Genomic DNA, 18,544 nt, shown 5'->3' with positions numbered 1-18,544 from the left:
ATTTTCTTACCTCCCATCCCCTCCCTTCTACTCTCTCCTCCCAGGTTACCCAGGAGATCTTAACCTTTTCCCCTTCCTGAATTGATCCATGTGTGTCCCTCTTAGGGTCCTCCTCTTTACCTTGCTTCTCTGGGTTGTGAATTATAGCTTGGTTATCTTTTGCTTTGTGTCTATATTCACAGAGTAAGTATGTTTGTCTTTCTGGATCTGGGTTACCTCACTCAGGATGACTTTTTCTAGTTCCTTCCATTTGCCTACACATTTCATTGTTTTTTACTGCTGCATAATACTTCACCGTGTAAATGTATCACATTTTCTTTATCCATTCTTTGGTTGAAGGGCATCTAGGTTGTTTCCAGGTTCTGGCTATTACAAATAATGCTACTATGAACATAGCTGAACAAATGTCCTTGTGGTGTGGTTGAGCATCTTTTGTGTATATACCCAGGAGGGGTACTGTTGAGTCTTGAGGTAGGTTGATTCCCAATTTTTCTGAGATATCACCATACTGATTTCTAGAGTGGCTGTACAAGATTGCATTGCCACCAGCAGTGGAGGAATGTTCTGTTTCTCCCCATCCTCTCCAACATAAGCTGTTATCAGTGTTTTTGATTTTAGCCATCTGAGAGGTATAAGATGGTGTCTCAGAGTCCTTCTGATTTGCATTTCCCTGATGGCTAAGGATGTTGAACACGTCCTTAAATGTCTTTCAGCCATTTGAGATTCTTCTGTAGCCTTCCCTGCACTCAGATTGGTGTCTATCCTAATAGCCATCATAGAACCTACATCTAGTGACTGGTGCAAGCAGAGGCAGAGACCCACAGGCAAGCACTTGGCCAAGATCCTGGAGTTCAGCTGAAGAGAGGGAGGAAGAATTAAAGGAGCAAGGGGGGTTAGGCTCATGATGGAAAAAAACCCCCACAGAAATAGCTGACCCAAGCTATTGGGAGCTCATGGACTCTGGCCTGACAGCTGGGGAGCCTGGATGGGACCATACTAGGCTGTCTGAATGTGGGTGATAGTTGTGTGCCTTGATGTGTTTGCAGGTTCCTTGGAAATGGAACCAGGATTTATCCTGGGTACACGAACTGTCTTTTTATATGCCTTACTCAGCCTTGATGCAGGGGGGAGGGCTTGGTCTGGCCCCAACTTGGCATGTCAGCTTGTGTTGACTACTTAAGGGAGGCCTTACCCCCTATGAGGAGGAGACTGGGGTGAGGAGATGGAGAGGAATAGGAGAAGGGGAGTGAGGGGGGAACAGGGGTTGGTATGTAAAAGGAGAGAATTTTTTAAATTTCTTTATTCATTTTACATAACAACCACAGATCTCCCCTCATCCCTCCTCCTACTCCCACCCCCCCCGCCTCCTCCCTCCTGACCCATCCCTCATCCCCTCCTTCAACAGGGTAAGTTCTTCCATGGGGTTGGGGGGGGACAGCTAAACCTGGTACATTCAGTTGAGGACCAAACCCCTTCCTGCTGCATCAAGAGTGAGCAAGGTGTCCGACCATAGGTAATGGGATCCAGAAAGCCAGCTCATGCAATAGGGATAGATCCTAGTCACATTGCCAGGGGCTCCTCAAACAGACCCAGGTATTCAACTGTCTCTTGTCTGAAGAGGGTCTAGTCCGGTCCCATGCAGGTTCCACAGCTGTTGGTCTAAAGTTTGTGAGTTCCTTTGAGCTTTGTTCAATTGTCTCTGTAGATTTCCCCATCATGATCTTGATTCCCCTTGCTCATATAATCCCTCCTCCCTCTCTTTGACTGGACTCCTGGAGCTTGGCCTGGTGCTTGGCTGTGGATCTCTGCATCCACTTCCATCAGTTACTGGATGAAGGCTTTATGATAACTGTTAGGGTATTCACCAATCTGATTACCAGGATAGGCTACTTTGGGCACCTTCACCACTATTGCTAGTAGTCTAATCTGGGGTCATCCTTGTGGATTCCTGGGAATTTCCCTAGCACCAGGTTTCTTCCTTACGGTATAGCATCTTCACCTATCAAGATATCTTTTTCATTGCTCTCCCACTCCGTCCCTCCCCCAGCTTGATCATCCTGTTCCCTCATGTTCTCATCCCCCCCCCCCTCCCATCCACTGCCTGCCCCCATCCCCAGTCAGAGTTCAAGATACACTTCTTTACATACTTCTTTAGCCATGGCAGTATCTCAGGAAAGTTTGAGAAAAAAATTTAGATACATATTGAAAATGTCTATATTAAAACACTCAGTTTATGTTCTTTCCATTGTGTTACATGTTTTATCCACCCCTTAGTTTTTAAAAGGCATCTTCACTGAGAAAGACATGTATTGCCAACATTATCATCTCTGTAACTTATATAACTTATAATATCTCTTAACAATATTATATAATCATGTATTATTATTAATCATTAGCTTTGACCAGGACTTCTGGCAGACAAATGACATGTTAGTCTCACTTATTCCTCAAGCATTGACATTAATATCAGCACACTACAGGTATTCCACAAACACTTGCTGAATGACTATTAGGCTTTCTACAAACTCACAACGCTCTATGTCCTTCAGCCCCCGTCTCTGATTTAAATAAACTCGTTTTCCATTCCTTCATATTCTGTCTCTCAGTCTCAATTGCTGCATTACTATAGTCCAAGCACAGAGAAGGTGAGCTGGGCTTCAGCTGACTCAGTTCTCACCCCCACCCACCCACCCACCCACTCTTTGGGTGTGTTTGGCCTTCTGAGCTAGCATCTGGCCTGAGCACAGCAGTGCTGAGTCATGCTGAGTCATGCTGGGGCTTAGGGTGTGTGGCCAGATGTTTTCAGCCTTGAGTGATGAGTGCTATCTGGGTCTCCCACAGGAAGTCCACAGGGATGTTGGCAAGAAAAGGAGAAGTTTGCTACCTGATGAAAACATTGTATCCACCAGCACCATGAAGTAAAAGGGACCCTGCAACACTATGTGACACATCTTAGAGTATTTTATTTCCTGGTTAAAAATTATTTTTCATTGTTCTCATTAGATGTCATAGCATAATTGGTTCTTTTCAATCTGGTTCTTATTCTTCAATCTCATACATAGAAGCAACAGAATCACACACTTATAGTGCACACACATACACGAGTTTTGTTCATAAGATAGTCAATAGTTAATCAAATGCTATTAGAATAGTTGGGGGTCATTGGTCCTGTACTAGGTAGTTCCTGGACAAGTTCTCATGTACCCTGTATTCTAGGACAGAAGCTTAGTTTAGGTTAGAATCAGTATTACAGATACTTCTTGAGTGGAATTCTGCCATTCTCACACCATTTTGAACACATAGGAGGTACTCCTCAGGGGTGTAGGGATACAGTGCACATTTGAAGGAAGAAAAGGGAGCATCTAGTTCTCCTTTGTTAATGTACAGGCCACAGCTTCTGTACCAAAGGCTGTTACTGCACAGATGTATTTTCTCTGATTATTCCGACATCAGAGAGTTTTCTCTCCTTAAAGAAAATATAAACTTCTTCTAGCTAAAAAGCTGTGGCTTCTAAGTCACTGGTCACCATCTGAGATGGATATTGCCTGATATTGTTTTGACTGAAGATCTGCTATGCACACAAGTTCCAAAGATGGTTTCTAATTTTGCTAATTACCCATTCAATAGAACTGCCAAGGCAGTTTTAAAGTCATGACTGTGATGACCACAGGCATGGCTGGAGGTCAGCACAGAGTTACTGCTTTCAGCCTCAGAACCTTTGTACTAATACATACTCCTACTTAGAAATTAACGTGTATTAGTGTGAGCAGGACTGTATATGTACATGGCAGGCATCCTGTAGCTGTGCCATTGAGACCATCATTGTGCCAACAGCTCAAGTGTGGTTTTTATTCATTTCCTCAGGTACAGGAGAACCACGGCTTGGAGAAATCATGTAAAGTCCAAGGCATCTCTAGGAGAGCTAACAGGAAACCTTTCTTTTCTATAGTTTCCTCCTGGGCTAGTTCCTTATTTATTAACTTTTTAATTATATATATGAATTTAATAAAATTACAGTTAAAAGGCTCTGGCTCCGGGGTCATTTTAGCTCCTTCATAACACTTAGAGTCCCTCTTTTGATCATTTGGGTTTTTTTGTTTTTGTTTTTGTTTTATTTTCTAAAAAAATATGTCTCGGTGCAGTTTTGAGAATGCAGTTTATTTCCCTCGCTCTGTGGGCTTTATAAGTGATATAGGCCTGATATCCTTGAAAATTTTGATAATAGCCACATATTTGAGCTATATGAATATACTCGTGAATGTATAACACAAAACATATTTATCAGGCTTCCCCAAGCCAGATCCTCAAACACTACCCTATATCTAATTCCTCTTACCTAATCATGAAGGAGACTGAACACTCTGGCACTCACCATCTCAGGAAAGCCCCAACCTTGACTCAGCTCTGTGCATCTCTAGTCCTTATCTGTCCCCACAGTCTCTGACCCTACCCAGCTGTCACCATTCCAGGTCCTAGAAGAAGAGAAACAGCAACTCTTTTCACTTCTACTAAAATAAAAGAAAGACCCAAGTCCCTAGACAGATGAACAAGAATACAAAGAAAGAAGGACAAGGAGAAAAAAGGAGGAGATGGAGGGAAGGAAATAGGTCTAGTGAGAAACCATAACACAGGCTTGAGGCTGGGTTGTAGGGAAATATTTTCTCAGCACCTTGGTCTAGGACTCTGCAAAAGGCAAGTTTCTACCCTTCAGATACCCCAGACTTAATAAACTGGAGGCTGAGATGACTTACATTCAGAATAACTCTTCTGAACTATGAATTTTTGGGCAAGAACAGTCATTAAATATTGCCAGCTTCAGGGACAGCAAGCACAGGGGGTTGTATCTCACAATACCCACTGCTGAGGGATGGGGTTTGGGCCTTTGTCAGGGAAGTTGTCACTTAATCTCTGCTTCCTTGGCCAATCCTCACACCTTTATATTTTTCCAGAGGGATGTGTATTTGCAATTCAGGAATTACCCTAAGCTATAATTTCCATATAGGACACTACAAATACTGAAGAGGCATGCCTAGGCAAGATACAGTATTTTTCCTTTTTCTTAGATTTCAAAAATTACCAAATCAAAAGATATCTTTCACCTTGCCAGCTAGAAGTATAGATGGACCCTAAGTACACAGTGGGGCCATTTCCAGCAGATCTAGCAAGACATAGAATTCTAACCTCTGAATATAAGAATAGCTTTTGAATTGGTGAATACCCTAACTGTCATCATAGAGCCTTCATCCAGTAACTGACACAAGCAGATGAGAGATCCACAGCCAAGCACCAGGCTAAGTTCCACGAGTCCAGTAGAAGAAAGAGAAGAGGGGTTTTATGAGCAAGGGGCATCAAGATCATGATGGGAAAACCTACAGGACAACCCAAACCAAACTAGTGGAAACTCATGAAGTTTAAGTCATGAACTTTAGACCAACAGCTGTGGAGCCTACATGGGACTGGACTAGGTCCTCTGCATAAGCAAAACAGTTGTGTAGCTTGATCTGCTTAGGGGGTCCCCTGGCAGTAGGATCAGGATACATCCCTGGTACAGCCCACTACCTATGGTGGGACACCTTGCACAGCCTTGATACAGGGGGAGGGGCTTGGACCTGTCTCAACTGAATGTACCAGGCTCTGCTGACTCCCCATGGGAGGCCTTACCTTGTTGGAGGAGGAAATGGGGGGTGAGTTGGGAGGGAAGGCTGGGGGGCCGAAAGAGGGCAGAGAGGGATCTATGGTTGGCATGTAAAATGAATACCATTTCTTAATAAAAAATAAATAAAAAGAAAATGCTCTAAAAAGGAAAAAAAATAGCTTTTGAGCCAACTTTATTCAGAAATTATTCAAATATTTAGTGTATGTCTAAAAGAGGCTACACTTGAATAAAGTTCACCAGTTATTAATTGACTTAATTAACTGGTTGAAAACAATGAAATTTGGCCATTTCCTAGGGCAGCGGTGTTAACTGAAGGGGAAACCAGAAAACAAAAAGCACCCGCCCTAATCAGCGTGTCTGTCTTTTTGACTATGTCAGTGTTTTGATAGGCTGATCTTGGTTTATAGAAGTCATACGGTGAGATTATTCAACACAGAAAAGACAAGAGTTCTCCAGAATTTTAATCTTGAAAACAGACAACTTTACAACCTTATTTACTCAAGGACTCAAGTTAAAAAACAAACAAGCAATTAAACAACAACAACAAAAGCATGCTAAAGAAACCAAGAAAACAAATTGGCAGTTTGGGAAAAGTGACAGTTTGGAAGAAAATGGGGGCGTTTATGACTTTTCTAGGTTACCAGGTTCAAGTATAAACTTCCAGTTCCATAGCTGAAGGAAACAGAGACAAACTGGCGACTGTGGTTTTCTATTTTCTCTTCCTAGTAAAAACCTCTCTGCTTAATTAAAAGCCATACACATCTCTGTCTGGTTCACTCAGTGTAGCCCCAGAGGTCAGTCAAGCAGGTGTCTATGCTCTCAGCTGAAAAGGGAGGGGAGTCCCTCTAAGAATGAGACACAGCTCTGCCTACAATTCATCTGTGAAACAAGAGGCTGGTGCTTTAAGTGTATCTGACACGGTCCATGGCTTGTTCCTCATTTTCTGTGGTGATACTCAGGAAAGTTTAGAGGCTTTCTGCAGGGATACCTTGATGCTGTTAGTCCATAAGTCACTCCTTGCTAATGCAACACTTAATAGAATTATTCTACCCCACTTATTGCTGTTATAGGGATATGAATGTAGAATGCAATGGAAGCAAATGAAAGGACTGCTTCTTTCAGTAAGAATTGCAAACTACTTTTTCCTGTTCAGAAACTTCACTAATAATTTTTCTACTCTAAAACTATTTATGATGAAGAATAACTATAGAGACTCTTTTTCTTGGATAACACTGAAAACATGCACCGAAGGGGCTATTTTACCATAAACAATACATTTTTTTTTCAATTTCCCATACTAATAGTATATAAAATAAGCACAATATTTGATTCTTTCTTTTAAAAACTTGTGGGCAGCCCTTAGGAGTGAATCCAATCCCCGGGCTTTGAACATGCTAGACAAACACTGTCTTATTTGAGCCTCTCTGACTTAGGTTTTTGAAACAAGGATCTTGCTGTATAACTCAGTCTGGCATAGAGCTGTTTTCTTCTTTTTGTTTATTTTGTCTTATTCTTGAATAATGAAACATCTTTCTCAACCTAGAATTTTATTTTCATAGGTTGTCTATTCTAGGCAAGAAAATCTCAAATTGGGACCACAGAACATAGTTGTTACATATATCCTTACCATTAATCTTTATGAAGTGGATATTATGGTCACTATGGATCTACTATTGAATCTAACATGTTCATGAGGAAGTGCATGCAATATTACACCAAAGGTAGCTATTTCAACATATATATGGCTGCTACATTTATTTTCTTGGCAATCCTATGTATATAATTTTATGCATACCATTTTTGTAGTTAACAGTCTGTGAGATCAGTCTATGTCATGAAAAGATAAGTTTATATCCATTGGTTAGAATCTATATCCAAAAGATAATGTAGGGTAAAAACTGAGAGTTGAGTATGGATTCAATGGTTTGTAATAATGCCAATTTGGGAAGACTTTAAATTAGATAACAGCTTCTGCAATCATAAGAGAAAGGACAAAAAGAGGTATTCTCTCATGTCAGAAATGGTTGTGGTATATATATATATATATATATATATATATATATATACATGGAATCATCATAAAGGCCAAGACAAGTCAAAGGTTATAGATAAAAGCCCCTGGATAAACCTGGAACATGAAGACTTGAGACACAGAAGCCACATTGCTAAATGAAAAATAGAACTAGCTGGGTGGTGGTAGCACATGCCTTTAATCCCAGCACTTGGGAGACAGAGCCAGGAGGATCTCTGTGAGTTCCAGGCCAGCCTGGTCTACAGAGCAAGATCCTGGACAGTCATCAAAACAACATGGAGAAACCCTGTCTCGAAAAAAGAAAAAAAAGAAAGAAAAGAAAAATAGAACTAAATTAAACAAAACAAAATCTGCTGGGAGAGAAACTCTTAGGGCTATTAGGAGCATATGGAGTAATCGAGGAGATAAAGAATGGAATGCATGCAGAATGGCCAGAGGCAGCTAGAGTATGGCAATGTAGGAGAACTTTTCTGTAGATAGGAAACCTAAACTGTACACAGTCTGCATCCTTCCTCCCTCAGTCATCAATTCTCTCTCCTTACAGTTATATCACCTTTGTGACTTTGTTCCTTCATTTAAATAAAAGGTGGGTAATGATAATTATATTACAACATGCAGATTAAATAGAATGGTGTAGAGACTATCCTTTGTGAACATGGATGCTATTAACACAAATGAATGTAGACTTCTAACTTCAGGTCCAACATGTAACAGCTAACAAGCAATCCCAAGACATGAGTAGAAATCAAGGGCACTAATGATCAGAACCTTTGGCTATAATGAAGACTGAATATTCCCAAGTGTTTCTCAAGGCCAATGATGTGTCAATTAACTCATTCCTCAGTTGGGTCACAAGGCCTACTTTAAAGTAATTTTAGTTCCATCTTACAGATGAAAAATGCCTATATGAAAATAAGCAAGAAAAGATCCCAGAGCAGAATTCCCAAAGGAGTCCAGGTCCGCAGAGCATTGGTCAGAGGACACTAGAAGTACAGAAGGTGAATTTGCATTCATCTTCTCTATGGTGTTACTCCCTGGTGTATTTTGGAATTGAGTCTTTGGTCCCATTGTCAATCCTTTGCTTCTGTATTCATCTGATAGATGCAACCATATAGGATTCTTGTCTACTTGGGACAAAACATATCTAGAAGATGTAGTTTTAATCCACATCTCCCAAAAGCAGAATTAGATGTAAATCTGTGCCCACAGCACAAACTCCTTTTTTCTTGAGTTTGTTCTTATTGTAACCATTCTTTGCCTAAATGTTAAAGTTACTTTAGACTTGAAGTTTTTTCCTATAGTGGTTAAACTCCTCTCCCTGTGCCTTTGTCAGAAAATGTGATGAGAGAGGTGAGTGTTATCTTGGAAGTTTACATGGGAAGAGAGGAGATGAAAAAACAATAAGTAAAAAAAAAAGTTTTTGTTGAAGGAGGAGTCAAAAAAGAAAGAATGGCCCCATATCTAAAATGTATTATCATAAACTCAGTGTACAGTTACTGCTGACCCTCCCATGACCTGGCTCCACCCATAAGGACCACAGGTCAGGCTGACCAATAGTTTCAAAGAACTGTGCAGAACAAAGGGCCAGAACATTGTCTGTGAAGAATAAAAGGCCATCACTTCTAGCAGCAGCATGTATCTGCTTCTGGCACTCCTGTGATCAGCAGCAAGCCCCTAGACCTGACATCATGGTGAACTTCACTGCTGAGGAAAAGGGTCTCGTCAGTGGCCTGTGGAGCAAGGTGAATGTGGAAGATATTGGTGGTGAAGCCTTGGGAAGGTAAGAATCGGTTGTTGATTCATCTGGGAGGAGGGTGAATAGTATTTTGGACAATTATCCAGGAAAGTCAAGAATTCTGAGGATCCCCAATTTTTCCGCTTTCTCCTTTTATTTCATAGGCTTCTTGTTGTGTACCCATGGACCCAGAGATTCTTTGACAGCTTTGGAAACTTGTCCTCTGCCTCTGCCATAATGGGCAACCCAAGGGTCAAAGCCCATGGCAAGAAGGTACTGACTTCTCTTGGAGAAGCCATTAAGAATCTAGACAACCTCAAGTCTGCCTTGGCTAAGCTCAGTGAGCTGCACTGTGATAAGCTACATGTGGATCCTGAGAACTTCAAGGTGAGTTCAGGGCAAGCTCACAAATTTATTTTGCATTTGTCTTGGGGACAAAAATGGAAGCTGGGAATATGAGTGATGGTGATGTCAACATAGATCTCAAAATTTATTAGTCTAGGCAGGATAACAGTGAATCGCTGTAAGAAGCCTAAATTAGTTTACAGGCATTTAGAAAAATTTGTCATGATAGAATTTTGTTGTACTTGTCATGGAGAGTTATGGGAAAGAACTGCAGATCTGTGCAAGAAGAAATGGAATCTGGAGAAAAGCAGCTTAACTTCTGTAGGTCTTAATGATTGATGTTGAAGAAAAGATTTGGGATACATTTTAAAGATGGAATTTCTCTATCAACATTATTAAAATGTGTTAAATTCCCAAGTGAATATCATGACAAATGGAGACTTGTTCCTACATTGGTGGTAGTTTTAAAACTCCCCCAAGAGCACTTGTAGGACAGAAATTCTATATTTACAGATATTAGACAATTACTGAATGGGAAAAGTAACAAAAAAGGCAAATAAATATAATGGGAAGAGGAGAAAGTGTAAGAATTCAGACAGAGCAGTAGTGAGTGGGAAGATAGAGATACAATAGAAAAATTGAACCTATGCTCATCAGAGATGTCAAAATTGGGAATTTGATGCTGAATGTGTTAGTGTATAGGCTAAAAACATTTCTTTGTTTTTCATGCTTATTCTTTTCTGAGCCTGTATTTAACACACCAATCTGTTTATTTTGTCTTTCTTCAAACAGCTCTTGGGCAATGTGCTGGTGATTGTTTTGGCTGGTCACTTTGGCAAGGAATTCACGCCCGAGGTGCAGGCTGCCTGGCAGAAGGTGGTGGCTGGGGTGGCCAATGCTCTGTCCCACAAGTACCACTGAGCCCTATATTTGTCCAGCAATCCTGTGTGTCCCCTATGCCATCTTTCTGCACATGAGAACTTGACTTATCCTTGAAAACACAGGTTGTTTAATAAAGATCATTCATCTCAATAATCAAAAAGTCATTTTTGTCTTGTCCATTTTTTACTTCAATGCTAATAAAAAATGTTTGATGGGTTTGTGGGAGAGGCGAAGTACAGGAAGACACCTGAGTTTCTTTGAAAACTGGAAGGACTCAAGAGAGGAAATTAGATGCTATTGAAGGCTTCTACAGGCCCAGGGAGAGCCTATAGCTGGGAAAGAATTCTCAAAGAGAAGGAATTTTGTGTGGAACGTATAAAAACTTACTATAGAGGGTGAAGAAAAGGATGACAAGTATCTCATAGAAAGTTGTGACATATCCAATTTCAATTAAGAAAAAGCTTTAGAGATCCAAGATCTAAGACAGGATTATTATTTTAAATTATTTAAAGTACATTTTCTTTCTAAAAGAGTTTATTGGATAACCAATTGATGTGCTCTTCCCTGAGGAAGACTATTTCCCCTTCTTCAGCATTCTTTAGTTGCCTGTAATTCTTTGGGTGTGGTTGAAATCTCATGGACTTTCTCCCATCCATGTTAATGTGTCCCACAACAAACTCCTTGATCCTCTGGCTCTTACAATCTTTTGTTCCTCCTCTGCAGTGTTCCCTGAGCCTTAGGTATGGGAGTGTTTTCTATTCACTGTAACTAGGTTCCACAACTCTCCATTTGATTGGTGGTAGATTTCTTTAGTTTCCTGACTGAGGGGCGAAGATTAAAATTACATATACATGTATGCAATAACAATTAAAGACAAAAGAAGACAAATTTGAAAAAGAAAGGAAGGAATATAGAAGAGTTTGAATGGAGGAAAGATATGTGAGATATGTTGTAACTATATCATAATTTCCAAAATGTTTTTTGAAAAGATTTATCATTTTAAGGTTTATGAGTCTGTGTGTATGTCCAAATTTGTGTTTGTGTATGTGAAAGGAGGTGCTCCTGGGAGCCAGAACTATTGTTTTCCATGAGAACTGGGGTTCAGGTGGTAATTTGGCTATGTTGATAGATCTGTATACATTACTGCCATCTTACAAATGTCTTATGTTAAAGATAATGTAGTTGGTTTTCTCTCAGACTGCATGTTCTCATGACACACCAATACAAATTCCTTCCACCACTATAGAGGAAGAGCAAAGAAACTGTTAGAGCTGTCAGCAGCAAGTCACTCCTAGGGATGAAGTTCCTAATGTGTAATTCTGTCCTAGCAGAGGCAGTGCATGTGGACCGTTACTGGACGGAAATACCCCGACACTTCAGAGTTATTTTGTGAACACACAAAATGTGAAGACAGAGCCTGGTTGAACAACCTGAAAGGTCAATCAATCAGCATTCTCAGTACTCAACCTGCCATGAGCACAGAGAGGGCTGAACCCACAACCTGCATCAGTAGGCAGCTACACTCTTCCAGTGGGAATGACAGGGGCGGGGTGACTACACAGTTCATTCACAGGGTAGAAAATGCTGTCACCTACACACAGCAGATTGCTCTACTTCAAAGCAGGATGGAAGCAAATGTAAGAGACCTGCTCTACTACACCACAGTAATCTATTCTTACTCAGAAACAGAACTGCTTTCCCGAGGCTGTGGGGAACTAGGGAGACCATGGGCTAAACCTATAGAAAAGGCATCTGATGGTTTGCACACCACTTCTTTATTATACGTAGCTTCTGAGTAAGGGGCATATTTCTGCCAGTCAGGTGCTGGTTCCCATGGCTAAAGAAAGCCTCGTATTCTTTGAGGCTTTCCCATGTTTGCCCACGCTTTGGCTTTAATCTACTGGCCCCTGTAAGGCTAGAGACAGAAAGGAAAGAGTGTGAAAGGTACCCTTGCAAATCTTCTGTTGGGAGGAGAAGGAACTGAAGAAAAAGAAAGAAGGAAAGAAAGAGAGAAAATACTATGAAAATTTCATCAGGAGGGTCTCCTCCCATGAGGGAAGGGGCCTACTTGACACTATCTTAGTGGGGAAGCTATCTACACCTTACTGGACTGGACCCCACCCCTGTCTTGCCCAGCCTCTCTTGACCAATAGCCTCAGAGTCCTGGGGGTGGGGGAAGGGGTGCAAGGTCCAGGGTGAAGAATAAAAGGACAGGCAGGCCTTCAGCCACTTGAACACACTTGCTTCTACACACCTGAGATCATCTCCAAGCTTCTAGACCTGACACCATGGTTCACTTCACAGCTGAGGAGAAGGCAGCTATCACAAGCATTTGGGATAAAGTGGATGTGGAAAAAATTGGAGGAGAAACCCTGGGAAGGTAGGATCTGAGGCCAGGGCAGGGAAGAAATGGAGGGGAAATTGTGCTTGGCAGAAATATATAGGTTTCCTTTAGGGGTTTGTGACACATTCTGACTTTTTAACTGCTTATGCCCTGTGTCTTAGGCTCTTGATTGTCTACCCATGGACTCAGAGATTCTTTGACAAATTTGGAAACCTCTCTTCTGCCCCAGCCATCATGGGTAACCCCAGAATCAGAGCCCATGGCAAGAAGGTGCTGACATCCCTAGGCTTGGCGGTTAAGAACATGGATAACCTCAAGGAGGTTTTTGCTCATCTGAGTGAGCTGCACTGTGACAAGCTTCATGTGGATCCTGAGAACTTCAAGGTCAGTTTGGAACAATTTAAGTATGACACGGGTGGAGAAATTAATGCTAAGAGCGTGATTGGTTCCTAGTGCTTATGCTTGCTTACAGGATCCTATTCCTCATATTGAGTTGCCTTGTCCAGCTTTAATACAAAGGCAGGAGCTTAGTCTGACCTCAATTTGATGTGCCATGCTTTGTTGACACCCATGGGAGGACTGCCCCTTTCTGAATAGAAACAGTGGGACAGACAATGGGGGAGGAAAAGGGAGGTGGAGCAAGGGAATGGGAAGAGAGGAAGGATGAGAAACTGTGGTCCAGATGTAAAAGAAATGAATAAATTTAATTAACCATAAAACAGATTATGATTGGTTATGCTGGCCTAGATCTCAAAATATGTAGGTCCAAATCTAGTGTTAATGAATTGCTAGAAACGTTTCCTAATAATTTGCAAATATTCAGCAAAGTTTTTAGACAGACATGTGGTGTCTTAGTATGTAACTCAGTTGGTGGAATGCTTTTCCAGGGTAAAGAAAGTCTGAGACTCCATGACTACCAAAGGACAAAAAGGAGCAGACTTTTGGAATTGGTTACAAATCCTCCCTACTTTATTTCCTTAAAAGGAATTGGCACCTATGTGGAAGGAGAAATAGCATTTGAAACTGAAACTTTGTTTTAGAGAAGGAGAAACATATTATTAATGTGGATTCTAAATGATTGACACTTCATGAAAGATATGAGAGAAAAGTGGACAGATTTTTCTTATTGCTTTGATGAACTTTCTAAAAAGCATTACAGTCCTAATGATCAAAAGCATAAGAAGTATTCACTTTCTTCATTATTGAAGACTTAAACTCTAGTAAACATGCTGTTGCACCCAAATCCTGCATTCATTGAATCCAGACCATTGGTGAATAAGAAAAGGAATAAGCAACATAAAAATGGTGGACTGCAGAAACAGAAAGGAGCAGTCAGGAGGAGGTTCAGTGGGAGAAAGGAGGGCATGTGAACAGGGAAACTGAACCAACCTCCTAATTAGAGTGGATAGATAACTGGGGATTGGAGTTCTCAAGGAACAGAACTTAAAAATATTATTTTCCATGTAAATTTCATGTAAACTCTTTCCTGTATCTCCTTTTCTCACTTTTGTGTATCTTTTTTGTATTTCTTCTCACAGCTCCTGGGTAACATGCTGGTGATTGTTCTTTCTTCTCACTTTGGCAAGGAATTCACCGCAGAGGTGCAGGCTGCCTGGCAGAAATTGGTGGCTGGTGTGGCCAATGCTCTGTCCCACAAGTACCACTGAGCCCCCTTTCTTGATGAGTGCATTACTATGCACCTCTCAGGCTTGTCTTACACAAGACCACCTTGTTGAAATTTGAAACTTGAGCTCCTGCTTAATAAAGTCCATTCTCTTCAATAACCCAAGAGTCATGTTTTGTTGGGTATGTTTCTTACTATTGTGTTAAAGAAAGGTTGATGGGTGCATGGTAGTCAGAAAGCACCACAGGACACCAGAGTTTCTTAGAAAACTGTATCGGGACTCAGAAGAGGAAGGTGGATGTTATGGGAATTTTCAAGGAGGAAGAAGAGTTGAGAAGAATTCTCATGTAGGAAAGCAAAGGGTTAATTTGCTGGAGAAGGAATTGTATTGACAGTTGCTAAAACTTAGTGTAGAGGGTGAAGAAAATCATGGCAAATGATAACCTGCAGGTTGTGATATGTGTCTTTTCATTAAGATAAAGCTTTAGACAGATCTAATGTCTAAGCTGAGATAATTAATGAACTCAGATTTTTATTTTTATTTTTATTTTATTTTGGCTTTTCGAGACATGGTTTCTCTGTGTAGCTTTGTGCCTTTCCTGGAACTCGCTTTGGAGACCAGGCTGGCCTCAAACTCACAGAGATCTGCCTGCCGAGTGCTGGGATTACAGGCGTGTGCCACCACCGCCCCGCGTCAGATTTTCTATTTTTAAGAAATGGTTTATTTTATTTTTAATCACGTGTCTCTGTGTCTGTCTTTGTTTGGATTTGTGCACATGAGTGAAAGAGTCTATGGCAGTTAGAAGCTCAGGTCCCACTGGAACTGGAGTTACAGGTGGTTGTGACTGCCTGCCATGGGTGTTGGGAACTGAACTCAGTTCCTCTGAGAGTGTATTTACAATTAAACACTGAGTCATCCAGCTTGAAATGTAAGTTTTTTCCAGAAGATACTTTATCAGGTGTCCTCTGAAACTGATTGCAAGAAAAAGGACAAATTGATAGAGAGCAGTGAATGTTTAAGAAAATGTTTCAATGAAACCACTATAGCAGGCTTGCGCTTTGAAGGAATTCATTGTCTCAATGATGAATCAAAGCTAAGAGATGCAGTTCATTGTAATTTTCTGTAGGGCTGTAATGAGAAATGAGAGGGTGATAGAGAAAGAATAGAAGTAGAACCTTGTCAGGTCAAGCGGGGACGATGAAGATTTCATACATGAGAAGTCTACATGAATGCTAAAAATGTCTGTAATCTAAAGCCAGTGAACTAGGTATTCATGATTTGTATAAAACTAGAGGGTGTTGAAGAGGTAAAATATTGACAAAACTAGACAACAGAGACCTTGATTATAAAAATCTCAATTGTAATACTTTATTGGGTAGGAAATAATAATAATAATAATAATAATAATAATAATAACAATAATAATAATAATAATAATAATAATGGTGACACCTGCTTATCATCCCACTACTTAAATAGCTAAGCAAATTGTCACAGTTGCAGGGGCTACCTGAACTACAAAGTGAGTTCAAGGCCAACCTAAGAGCTTAGTGAGTTCCTGCCTCAGAATGAATAATACGTCTTGGTCTGAGGATGTCACACAATGTGGAGCATTGACTTAACATGCGGAATGCCAGAGATTCAATTCCCAGTACCACTAAGCTAAAAACACTAAATTAATTGGTTAGTAACCAATAAACAGTCTCAGGAAAGTGGACTGAAGAAATGGGACTATTGAGAAAAATATTCTCCTTATGAATTCAAAATTTATTTAAATTCTCAGGAGCTGGTTGTCACACCAATTTAAAAGTTTAAAATAAAGAGGTGAAACAAGGCATTCAACCAGTGGTGATGACCAGGGGTGGGATGGGACAGACATGGCATGAGTTTTACTAGAATATATGAGAATAAAACAAGAGATGGTGGAGGATGAAATTGTAATTCCTAAGTGGTTATAACCATGCAAAGTGTGAAGTGTGCATGGACTTAGGACACTCATATGGTTGAATTACGCTTAGAGAGTCTAAAGTTGCTCAAAGACATTCAAGCCTTGGGTCAATCTCATGTCAGGGTTTAGGATCTTTAAATGGTAGAAATTGGAGGGTAACATCTTGGCAAACAACTCTATTTCATCCTCTCTTGACTACATAGATTTGTCAGAGTATGACTGCTGGATGATATTTTAAGTTTTCTTTGTCTACTTTAAAGACGAGGGAAGAATGATTCTTGTAGTTTCAGGCTACCAACAACATTGACCTTTCTGGTCCCGCTAGCTTTTCAATGTCACTAAAATAAAAAAAGAAAAAAAGAAAAACAAAAACAAAAAAAAAAAAACAGGTTCTGTATAAGGCACTCAAATTGGTTTTCACTGAGTCTGTCAATAGACAAGACAATGCCCACTTTTATCAATTTCTTTTTTTCTTCTTGCCATCCCTAATATTTCAGCCCTAGATGTAGCAGATGAAGGATGGTAATTATGCAGTGGTGGGAAGAAGAAACATTTACCACCTGTTTGAGAGCTAGATATGTTTATTACCACTCCAACATGAAAAAACAAGATAATTGAAAAATAACTTTTAATATATTCACACACATATTCACATATACAGGTCAAGATGATACAAAATTCTGGTTTATTTGTCTTATTTCTCAGAGACATGGCCACAGTCTGTACCATGGGTGGCCTAGAACTTCCTATGAAGATGGTGATAACCTCAAAATCACAAAGATATGTCTGCCTGTTTCCTGAGTGCTGGGATTAAAGACACATGTTATTATGTGCAGCTGATAATAAGATATTTTAACAACAAAAGGGTATCTTTTTGATAGTTTAAGTTTACAATAAAATAGACTTGAGAGAAATACTATAATCCCGAACAGTATTTCATCAGAAAAGAGCAATATTTAGAGGTTATGTCATTACAGCTTCTCATCTCTACCATGGAAGACGAGTTCCCCACTTTCATTAGATTATGAGTGCACTGCAACAACATGCCTGCCACGGTCCACTTTGTTATTTATATATTCACTGCACAGGATGTTATCTGTGTTACTGTCACACAAATGCTCTTTTTTTTTTTCCTTCTTGAGAACCCTGAATTTACTATTACAATATTTTTTTTTTCTCCAGGAACTTCCTATGACAGGTTACTTCTAGTCATTCTGCATACAGAAAAGTTAATTCCTCATGTCATAGAGAACTGATTCTGACACCACCATTAACTTTTTTCTAAGAGAGTAATATGTAAAAATACTCTTTGTTTTATTTACTTATTCATTTCTATAACTTACATCTCCTACATCTAGTGAATGAGCCTAAAATTTTATTCTGTCATTCATATATTATAACCCCCCAGGACTGATAATAATTGCAACATAGTTATGGAGCACATAATGATTAAGTGAAAATTGACATTACATGGACTAGCTGTCATAAAGAAACTGTGTACAGATTCTGACTCAACATGACATGGGGAACATGGAGGGTGTATTGACAGGCATGAGCTCATTAATAAAACCTAGAAGGAAATTGCCCCAGAAATCTGAGGACAGCAATGATTACAGACAATTCCTGGGTCAGTATTTAGGTTTCTTAAGAGATGGTGCTTTTTTTTTCCCCAGACATGTAGGATCACAGATTTTACTAGAGTCTGCTGAAGAGCAACTGAGACTAGTTAAAATCATTGGAATCGTGGACTAGGAATTCCAGGTCTCTCCCAAGATCAGACTGTGGAAATAGAAGCTAAAAACTATGTATGTGTATATCTGCCATCTCACAAATGACTTTTTTAAAAAAAGAACATAGCTGGTTTTTGCTTATACTGTGTGCTCTTTACTGCACACCAACAAAAAATCTCCATCTATAACTACATTGAGATAACTAAAAAACTGTGAAAGCTGTAGTTAAAAGTCACTCCTAGGTATG

General features: G+C 40.0%; 2 protein-coding genes across 2 annotated transcripts; both read left to right on the top strand.

Moving 5' to 3' along the window:
* Window positions 1-9,376: 9,376 nt before the first annotated feature.
* Window positions 9,377-10,689, top strand: Hbe1 (hemoglobin subunit epsilon 1). The gene is made up of 3 exons (XM_036206168.1): window positions 9,377-9,468; window positions 9,588-9,810; window positions 10,561-10,689. The coding sequence occupies exons 1-3, from the start codon at window positions 9,377-9,379 to the stop codon at window positions 10,687-10,689; spliced, it is 444 nt and encodes a 147-aa protein (XP_036062061.1).
* Window positions 10,690-12,938: 2,249 nt separating this feature from the next.
* LOC118595523 (hemoglobin subunit beta-H0) lies at window positions 12,939-14,661 on the top strand. The gene is made up of 3 exons (XM_036206158.1): window positions 12,939-13,030; window positions 13,156-13,378; window positions 14,533-14,661. The coding sequence occupies exons 1-3, from the start codon at window positions 12,939-12,941 to the stop codon at window positions 14,659-14,661; spliced, it is 444 nt and encodes a 147-aa protein (XP_036062051.1).
* Window positions 14,662-18,544: the final 3,883 nt, after the last annotated feature.

The sequence above is a fragment of the Onychomys torridus genome, chromosome 1 (assembly GCF_903995425.1).
Source record: "Onychomys torridus chromosome 1, mOncTor1.1, whole genome shotgun sequence".
Lineage (NCBI taxonomy): Eukaryota > Metazoa > Chordata > Mammalia > Rodentia > Cricetidae > Onychomys > Onychomys torridus.
This window is presented reverse-complemented; position numbering and strand designations above follow the sequence as displayed.